At 36.3% G+C, this 10,577-nt stretch overlaps 1 protein-coding gene across 7 annotated transcripts in view; it reads right to left on the bottom strand.

Annotated features, from left to right (window-relative positions):
- Positions 1-950: 950 nt before the first annotated feature.
- The window catches only part of LOC127433318 (polypyrimidine tract-binding protein 3-like), a 106,941-nt gene continuing 97,314 nt past the window's right edge, over positions 951-10,577 (bottom strand). For all 7 annotated transcript variants that reach the window (XM_051685106.1, XM_051685108.1, XM_051685112.1 and 4 more), the window contains one exon: positions 951-9,877. In XM_051685106.1, the coding sequence (XP_051541066.1) occupies positions 9,745-9,877 (133 nt within the window). In that variant the 3' untranslated portion in view covers positions 951-9,744. The remainder of the gene's footprint in view (positions 9,878-10,577) is intronic.

Genomic DNA, 10,577 nt, shown 5'->3' with positions numbered 1-10,577 from the left:
TGAGCTAATCTGAAAATTAGCACGGTATAACATATTTTAGACTTTGATTACTCATTAAACTACATGCAAACTGATCATAGCATTCTTATACTTTCAATGGCCTGTAACAAAACATTACTTCCTGAATGCAAGAGACATTTTGTTATAAGGAAGCAAAAAACTCAAAGAAGAGGCTTTAGGCCTATGCTTTTCTCTGCATTGTATTAAGACAGAGTTAAAGGGATAGTTCACCTAGAAATGAAAATGCTGTATAACTTTCTGTCTAGCATGGACCACAAAAGGAGATATCTTGCAGAATGTCCAACCGACTTTTTCCATAAATTAAAAGTGAACGGTGACAACTGCTCTCCCATGTCTCCATCCACTTTAAATGAATGGAAAAGAGCTAAACATCTTAGAAAGAAAGTCATGCAGGTTTGGAATGACATGAGGGTGAGTAAATGATGATAGAATTTCCATTTTTGTTGAACTATTCCTTTAAGGAGTGCAGGTTTAGACAGAGCAGGAGATAGTAAAGAGGCTGAATAGACAGTTAGTCATAAGCAGCAGAGGTTAGAGGCAAAGGCAGGACTTTAACTAGACCCCCATTCCAATACTCCTACAAAACACATACCACCTACCCATTTCTTCAAGTACAGGAGTTAAAGAAGGGAAACTGTGTTTGCAGAGTATTGGAGCTGGAAGGAACTCTGTTGATTTTAGGACAAAATCAGAAGGAAAGACATGAAGACGCAGAGGACAAAAGAAAGTACAGATGTCATGACATTTATTCAAGGCATGCTACAATTAAAGTTGATTAGGAAAAACGTCAGCAGAGACTTTGGGTGTGTAATTAGAATAATAACTGTAACTCTAATAATGATTATGCATAATAATAATAATAAGCCATTCATAAACAGAAAAAGAAATGCTTTCTACAAAAAAATGCAAATCAAATCTCCACTCAATCATGCACTGCAAAAATTAGAAAATATGTTTCTTTAATAGTTTATCTTCTATTTGCATTTATTACATCAATCTCATAAACTGGATACACTCGTCTCTCTCCTCAGTTCCCACACATCACATAAACTGCTTTACAAATGAAAGCTGGTACTGGTATGATATCAAAATACAGAAGACAAATCCTGCTTTTTTTCTGTTCATTTCCATAAATATAAAAACCAGTTCATATTGGTGTGTTTGTGTCTTGTTCCCCGAAACCATTTTTGGCCAGGTAAAAAAAAAGAGAAGGGAACACATATTTATTGTTTCCTTTTGGTAGTGAAACATTCATAAAAACTATAAATTAGGAATTTCAATGCATGTCGAGCGTCCTGAGGTAAACTCGGGCACTTCTATATGTGCGCTGTGCTTGAGCCACACCTCATATGCTAATTTAGTCCAGCCCCTCCCTTTTATGCAAATCACACAGTTCATTGAACATAATTATAGCCCATAAAATTTAGTCATGAGAAACAGAAAACGTTATAGCTGAAATTGAAAGATTGTAAGGGTCGATTGCATCATAATAAATTATTTCAGTTGCTTCAGAGTAATTCTACATCAGTTCCAATTTGATCAAGTATTATCGTTATGGTCTTATACATTTTAGTGTAAAGCTTTTTTTATGGAATTTATGAAGAAAAAATACAAAAGTGTATCGTTTTTGAGGCGAATTCACTAAATGGTTGCTGTGGTATTTTAACATAAAACCCTATCTGCACTGGTGTCGTAAGTATTTCAATTAAGCCATTATCTTTTTGCACTATTTGCCTGTAACAATTAACGTTGCGCTATTATCGCCCACTGCAAGCAGACGGTACACAACATTTTGTTTAAAACAGACGTTTGTTTACTTTTCTAGTGTAAAATGTGGGATTGTGCTGCGGAAATTGCATGCCGCACTTTTTTTGCCTGTGTTTGTGCCGTTACTTGATTTGCATAATTAATTCTGCAAAACCTTTAGGGTGCTAAAACAATGCAGACTGTGCATGCAAATAACAAATGGGTCTCATAAAATCACGTTACTTACATTTTTGCAAAATTATTTTTACATGGCTTGTATGCATCACGTCAGTTTCCTGGTGAAATAAACTCTAGAGGCGGTAAAACAACGACTTTTGTTTCCTTTCACACGAATCACGAGAAAAAAGGCAGATTATCAGTTGATGAATACTTACTTTTCGCCCTGTTCCTCACACAGTTCCATCTTATGACGTCTAAACATTTATATTATAGCGCACGATTTATAAGGCGATACATTTAAACGTTTGTTTAACATAACCAACTCATGTACAAGCTTGTTCGAGTGCGATCAATTTTGCAGTAGCTCAACTGAAAGAGTGTTGCACTTGCGAATGCGAGGCAAAGGACCGGGGTACAAGTCCTGAAGAGCATGTGAGTCGACACGTGAGCGGAAAGTGTCATAATAACCACAAAATGATGTGGTTGCTTCAGCAATTGCGTCTTTTTTTTACATTTGCTTTTTCCTGACACTATCGGTTAGGTTTAGGTTTAAGGTTTAGGGTATGGACATCGGTTTTGTTGAGTTAAAACTAAATAGAGCATTAACCTTAAAAACCTCATCTGTTTGGGAAAACATTTAACTCTCTTTTAGCGCCACCCAGTGGACATTTCACCTCAAAACTGCTGCGATACGTGCAATGACCCACGTAATGATATCATTTTGCAAAAATTTTGCCACAGTCACATAATTTTAATGAGATCAGGCTGGCAAATAGAGAACGTTAGCAATGGGCGCAAAACATTCAGTGAATTCCCCCCTTTTTGTCCAGATAAGTGATATCTACAATTAACGAGAATCATCGCGACTATAAGAAGCTGTTAATGCGAGTAAGGCTGTTCAAATGAATTGATAAGGGCCTGGTAACACATTCAGTTTTGCAAATGAGCCTAGTTTGTGGGGAAAGCATATGGCTTGACCTTTTGAGTTTTGAGGGAAACAAACCAAGAACAGACGGCGGGACATGTATTTCTCAGCGAAAAACAGGCTTGTAACAATGATCAAGAGTGTAAAATACAAGAAGTTTGTTGGTTTCTGACATACAGCAAGGAAATAAGTTACAAATAAGCTAGATGAAAGGCACATAAACTTTGGTCCTGCATTATTTGTGACTTTTTCAGTAAAAAACCTGGAAAATCCGTACGCGTGAGTAACCGTTTGAGTGACCGCGGATATTGACAATAAAATGTGTCTTACAACACAGCGAAACGTTGTTGCCTGAGTCAAGACATGTTTGGAAAATATTTTGGAAAATGACGGTTATGAGGTGTCTTGTGACTTCTGTGACACAATAATGGAGTCTGGCTTTTCTCCTGTTTATAAATAAAAAAGCATCTCAGCCGGACGCAGATTTTGGCCCGCTCTAACCCATGTTCTGCTACACGGCTGCATACATTTAAACTTCTAAATGCTTCCAATGGATCTGAATTTTAGTAATCGGAGAACATTTCTCCATTTTGCGCTGCCATTCGCATAAATCCGTGGATACTTGTATACTACAGACTCAAAACTGCTGTTGAGAAGAGGCAAAGTGAAAGACAACAATCTTGAACCAGTTTCCACACTCTTAATAAAAGAATAACAACCCAAATAAGGGAAGAAAAAAACGGGTATCACAACAAAGCAAGAACAAAACCCCTAAAATGAATCGAATATAAGATACAGTAAATAAGATTCAACTCCAAACACACACAGGTGCAAGTCTCAGACAACAGCATCACTCATTACTTAAATGGAAGGCAGACCTGAACACTCAGAGTGGATGCTGTGGGCTTCTGGGTCTCCATGGACTCTTCTGCAAACATTTTGCTTTATGGGGTCAATTTATATTATATTAAGCAAAAATATGTATTAAATTTTATTTTTATTTTTATATTTTTTGTATCAATAGTAAATAGCTGGTCCTGCTATGGAACTAAAACAATGACTAAAGTATCTGAATCTAAAATTTGTTCATTTGAATCTAGACAGTTAACAAAACCGAAGATTTTCTGTAGCATAAAAGGCTGGCCGACATATATCGCGATATTTTTTAGCCAATTGATAATATATTCAAAATGTTTAATGTTTGATTAAAAATCTTTTTTTCACTAAATAAATATAAAATACATAATCATTTTCAATTAAATGCACCCATATACAATGATACATAGTAGCCTAATAAAAAATATGTTTTGCCTTCATATATTTTTACAAAAAGTTCTTTTTTTAATGAACAGGGTGTGCAATTACTTCTATTTAACTCACTTTTGAAAGTTGAATATTATACAATACTGAATTATTATTGTGGGACCCAGTCAAATTTATAATTATAATATAACACTGAATAATTATTATGATTATTTTAAGGATTAGATTTGTTTTATACTATAGTAATCTATTTGTCATATTTATTTTACCTGGAGCTTTTAGTTTGGAAAGTGCCATGCGTATTTGACAGTTTAATGTTCCTCATTCCAAATCTGGTGAAACGCTGTCATCTACTTTTTGTGATACTGTGTCACATTTTTAGATTTGTATTATAAATTGTATCGGTTACAAATGTTTGGAATTACGCAAATGTGTAAACCTGCAGTGCTTTGCTAATAAATGCACACAAACCACTCTGAGAGTGGTGAAAACAACGAATCACAGAGCGTCACCTGTTCTTTCTGAAATGCAAATGTAATACAATCACAGCCTTTTGCGGTTTAATATTTACATGACTATATCGCGATTCTGACGTTATTTTGATTCATTGTGCAGCCCTGATATTGCTTAATTTTATATTGTCAGCAAAATCATTGCGATTATATGTGATTTTTATATTTAAAGAGCAGACTTTTAGTTTTGAATATTTTAGGGAAGGAATTCGTTGTAAAAAGTCAGATTATTAAATTGCACGTTCAAATTTTCCGATTAAGAAGAAAATTAGGTTCGGGTCTGTTTGGTCAGCGCCGTGCTGACCACTGGCTGGTCCAAGTAAATAACCCAGCTTTGCTTGGCCTAGTTTGTTTATGATCTGAATTACTGAGAACTGAATGTGAGACATTTGTATTTGGAGTTCTGAATTTCTTCTTAATCTGAAAATTTTAACCTGTAATACTATTTAAAAAAAACTAATTTATAAAATGTGCCACAAAAAAAACTTTTTCTTAATGTCACGTATAGATTTCAAATGAACAAATTTCAGATTCAAATTTTGTGATTGTTCTATGTATATGGCTTAAGATTCCAAATACTCTGTCGGGACAGTGTACACACTAATAACACATGCAAATTTCTGATAAGCATAAAGAAAACAAGCAATAAATAACTACTTTCTCAGTTTCAAGTAGTCCAGCACATTTGAGGATTACACATTCAATTAAAAGGGATTGGATAGCTGTTATGTAGAATTCAGGCTGCACTTACTGGGAGTGTACACTTAAGTTAATTAAAAAACAGAAATAAGATTATCGAAGATGTCTTACAATGGATTTAAAAGCTGAAGCATTAAAGGGGAAGTTATAGGTGATATAATACATTATATAAACGAAAACTATACCAATGTGCTCATGACAGTGTTTTCATAAATTCACACTCTTCTATCATAAAAAAATTGTCTACAGCAAACCTCCATTATCTTTGATCACTAGAAATATATGCCAGAGTTGGAGGAACAACTTTTTCAGCCTAGAAACACCATATGTAACAATGGTACGCAGGTCAAGCACACATACTGTATGTACACACACACACACACACACAAACACAACTACAAGGGAGAGGAGAGACCCACAGCATGCTCTGAACATTGTAGAGTTCACCGTTCATTTTTCTAATAAGAGCATTCACAGCACCATACATCATAACTTACATCTTATATCATATTACGACCACATGGTACTGAGTCCCCATAAAAATACACATCTAGAAGAGCTACACAACAAAAAATCAAATCAAATAAAAATCAAATAAACCCTCTCACCAATCCCACAAAATAGTATATAAGATATTTTAGGTAACATTTCTAAAACCTATTTGATTATGAACACATAATAAGGCACGTAATAAGAAAATTAGGAAAATACACAGTAAATATGATTTTTTTTCACACCATGATTTCTTGAATGATTATAGTGGTACAAAAACCCGATGAGGTTTCAAATTTAATTTTTTTCCTGTTCCGTAAAAAAGAACAAATTACCAAAAATAAGTAACTTCTTTTTTTTTTTTCAAAAAGTCATGACAATCCTTAAGTTATATAGACCTGAATAGTTTTGCTTTAAGACTGTAAACTTCAACAAAATTCAATTTCCTTTGAGAATTGAAAGCGAAGTTTCAAATCGCTTCAGGTGAATCAGTCAAAAAAACAAAAAACAAAAAAAAAAACAGAGGGTGTCCCTTGCCTTGCATTTACATGATAATTTTTTGATAAGTGAGGATTGAGCACACAGGCACAGAAACGGCTCCCTTTAGATGCTACTCAATGGGTCGACTGCGACTCTGCTTGGAATGTTAAGGCCAGATCTTTGCAAAATGAGAGAGCACCTCGCTTGTATGCAATAGGGAGACTCATATACTCATGTATACTATACCTGGTGCAGCCACTAATAGTATACTAATACTGCACACACACACAAACAAATGCAGAAATACACAATGTAATTGCTAAGACTGCTTAGCTTCTGTATGTGCACACCATGGCTCTGTTCTAAAACCTAGTGAGCTGCCCAGCTTTTTAAGGCATCACAGGTGTGCTCCCGACGTGAAGGCGGATCCAAAAGGTAGACAGCAACATTACGTTGCCTTCTAAGATACCTAGTTTTGGCCAAATTCTAAGGACACGTCCACACTAACACACTTTCATTTGAAAATGCATTCATTTCGTTATGTTTACGCCTCTCATTCACACTAGGACGGTGTTTTTCTCCACCGAAAATGGAGCATTTTGAAAATGCTCTCCATAACCGCATACTTTATTTTCCTATGACATTAAGAAACTGAAAACAGAGTTTTCAACTTTAAACGGATTGGTGTGGACGTAACCTAAGGCAGCATCCTTTGCGCTGCATTGCGACAAGGTCATTTTAATTTACTTATTTTATTCAATAATGAAAAATAACAATAAAACAGTTCAATTTTAAAAACGACTATTTTAGCCAATATTTGTGTGTGTGCGCTATTTATATTTATTAGGGCTTTCAATCAAAAAATTTTTATCGATTTAATTACTAGTCGAATTATGAATTAAATTAATTTGCTGAGAAAGGCCCCCAAATAAAGATAAATCATAATAATTCAAATAATAATAAATATAATATATATAATATATTTAAATATTCAGATTGAAATATATTATATTATTGTGGCAGACAAGAAATTGTTTTTATTAGACAATGCAAAATGTGGGTTTAGAAGTCAATATGTTTTTTGTTTTTTTACCATTGAACAAGCCTACAGTCGACAGCAATCCATTTAGCAACTGAGTTCGTCAATCTGTCCTGTTCTCAAAGGATGCATTCTTAAGTTACGTTTGTGCTTTTCAACTGTCCATCTGTGTACATATACGTCAGATGGATGCTTTTGAAGTATCACTGGTTTCAATGTCACTAACGCCACATTTTTACAATGCTGTATCAGGTTAAAAGCAGTTGAAATTGCGAGATCCGTGTATTCTGTTGTGCTTTTTCCAGCTCTCATTCTGTGGCTGCGTTGCTTGAGGTTTGTTGAGGTGCGCTGACTGACCCCTGCTGACACAGCTCATAAAAACCTGTACATCAAACTTGAATTGCTATGATGGTAGAAAAATCTGTATAGAATTTAAGTGAGTGTCAGGGGGCATGATTAATTGTGTAAAAAAAAATTTATATAATGAATTGTACTAAATTAATGCACTAAATCGACAGCCCTAATATTTCTGCTTATATTTTTGAGTATGGTGCTTTTAGCTTAGCAACATGCCAACATCAAACTCAATTGGAATCAATCGTGTTTCGCTCAAAACAGCTTAGCAGAGCACAACAGAATGGAGCAAAACACTGGACTTTTACAAAGTCAATTTGACACGCATAGACAAACAATTAAACGATTAGCGCAGACGAAATACAAGAACATGTACTGTTTGAATGGCCCCCATGAGGTCCCATTTCAGTTAGGATACTGCCTTAGAAAGCATTCGATTATATAGCAGTACATTAGGTTTTGGAACAGAGCTCATGTATGATCTCTCTGTCATCCAGTCTTACTCTTTCATTTCATATTTGATTTGCTCAGATGTAGAGGCATTATGGGACTGCAAGGCAAAAGAAACATCCACCTTCTTTTTTTGCTGTGATTCAATGGGCTCCATGACTTTCTACCAAGCCCATTGCTGCAAACGCTCACACCTGTGGACAGAGCAGAGGAATGATAGAATGCAAAAAAGATAATCAGCTCCTTGTGGAAAGATGAAAAACAAGAAAAAAGAAAGAAAAAGGCTCAACTAAGGGGAAGGGGGCAACAGAATGGAGGAATAATCAATTTCCCATCTAGATTACATGCTTACACCACTGACATTCAGATAATTTAATTTGAGAGGAGGTGGGGCCTCCCATCAGGCTGGGCATGGCTAATTGGAGTGTTCCAGTAAGATTGACAGCTGGCCGTAATTTTTCCGGAATGATCGTGCGTTTACATGGTTTCTCCATTGAGGAACCTGATTGACTGGACTCACAGTTGACATCACACACCAGTTGTGCGCAGATGCAATCTGACAGCGTTGCAGGTGCCGGAAGCCAACAGGCCGGTCTGTCCAATATAAAACTTCCATTATACAAGAAAGAAAAAATGCCATTCACTATCTATTCACAAACGCCTACCGTCTGGCTATACGTCTTTGCACATTAAACAGATATGAGGATCCAAAACAACATTCCCCTGCAGTGCCTGTCTTTCAAATCAACCAAAGTGCCAATGAAACAACAAAAGGTTCGTAAGCTGAGGCAGCTACGTTTGAATTTCAAATGAACTCATTCGTGAATCCACAGCACTCTTATTTTAATGCTACTCAGAGGAAAGGGCAAGCCCACTGGTTGGGGGCCGTCGCTACAGATGTATTTGTATTCCAGCAGCACCTTGTAATGACATCAGCGACATTCAAACAGTGACCGTGCATCCAACATATCCCACAGGAAATGCAAAGTGGGCTGCTCCATTGAAACCACCACTGAGTGTGAAGGTGTCAGGTTTTGGGGAGGAGGCACAGAGGAAGAGACTCCGCCCTCACCTAGGTCAGGTGTAACAAGGCCATTGGGCTACAGAAGTGTCAGTCTCCAATGCTTTCGGCAAGTCAAGAAAGAAGAATCTTCTCGAGCCTTGACTTTCAATTTCTGAGAATGTTCCTTGTGTCGGTTTGTCATAATACGCCAACAAATGTCCTTAAGCTGGTGACCTGCAAAAGACTATAGAGGCAGTGCTACTTCATCAATGCGTAAGCTCCCAAAAACGTCACATTGTCATGGATATTCCATGTATCTCCAGCCCTGGTTGCTTGAGAGTAACACAAATTCACTCTCAAGTCCATCTAAAGGTTCAGCAGTAGTCTCTTATTTCTTTTTTTCTTCGATTTTTTTTTATTTTCTTGAAAATCTCTAAAACTACCCCATGAATATTTGTAATGTTTTTCAATAGTTCGTCAGTCAGTCTTCGTTTCTCTGATGGAAACAGTCAGACTGCTAGTAGAAGGTAGAAGGGCTGGATTGGGGAGGATGGGGAAAGGGTTTGTAGTGAAGGGGATGCTAGATGGTGGATTTAGAGAAGGACACTCGCAGGTGGTGGTTCTCTCCCAGGTCATGGTTGTGGAGGTCAATGAGAGCCTGGATGGCTTCTTCCACCGAACCCAGTTGGATCAGTGCCATCTTGCGGTCCTTCCTATCAATCATATAAGGACAGTGAAAATGTTGCTCTTGTTAATCCTGAAATAGTTTAAGATCAACTTAAATATAAAGTTTCAAATGTTTATATAGAATCAGTTGTTGATTTGTCTAAGTGGTCTGATGCATATTACACACAAAAATGGAAAGCACTAATCTGATTGACTGGCATTAACCTCTTCAACTTTGGGGCATTTTTGGGCTGCCGCCTGCAATTTTTCCACACTCAAATTTAAAAGCTCACCATTCACACACATTGTGGACTAATTGCCAAAAATTGGTCACTTTGTTTTTAGAAAACCCCCAAATTAATAAAAAAAGAAGACTCAGATTATTCATAAATAATATTGTATATGTTTACAATCTTATGATAAATAGAATGTTTTTTTGGAATTTGTAAGCATGTAATTCTGGTTCTGTTCACTCCAGCTCCCTGCAGAAAGTCTTATTTTATTCCACTAGATGGCAGCAAGTATTTGAAACAAGATTTTTTTTCCTTTATCACCTTCCATCACGGTATGCAGATCTGAAATGTAGGTGGCGCTCTAGATGTGCTCGTCCATAGACATTCAGTCTAATTTTCAGTTTATGAACCACCCTCTTTATTTCATTGAATATTTCGGCCTCTGAGTGGACTAGAAGCTCAATGTAGGTGTCATTAGAAAGCTGAAATCCTCCCCTTTGATCTGTATTATTTT

The sequence above is a fragment of the Myxocyprinus asiaticus genome, chromosome 43 (genome assembly GCF_019703515.2).
Source record: "Myxocyprinus asiaticus isolate MX2 ecotype Aquarium Trade chromosome 43, UBuf_Myxa_2, whole genome shotgun sequence".
Classification (NCBI taxonomy): Eukaryota; Metazoa; Chordata; class Actinopteri; order Cypriniformes; family Catostomidae; genus Myxocyprinus; species Myxocyprinus asiaticus.
Note: the sequence above shows the minus strand (reverse complement) of the source record. Positions and strands in the feature narration are given on the sequence as shown.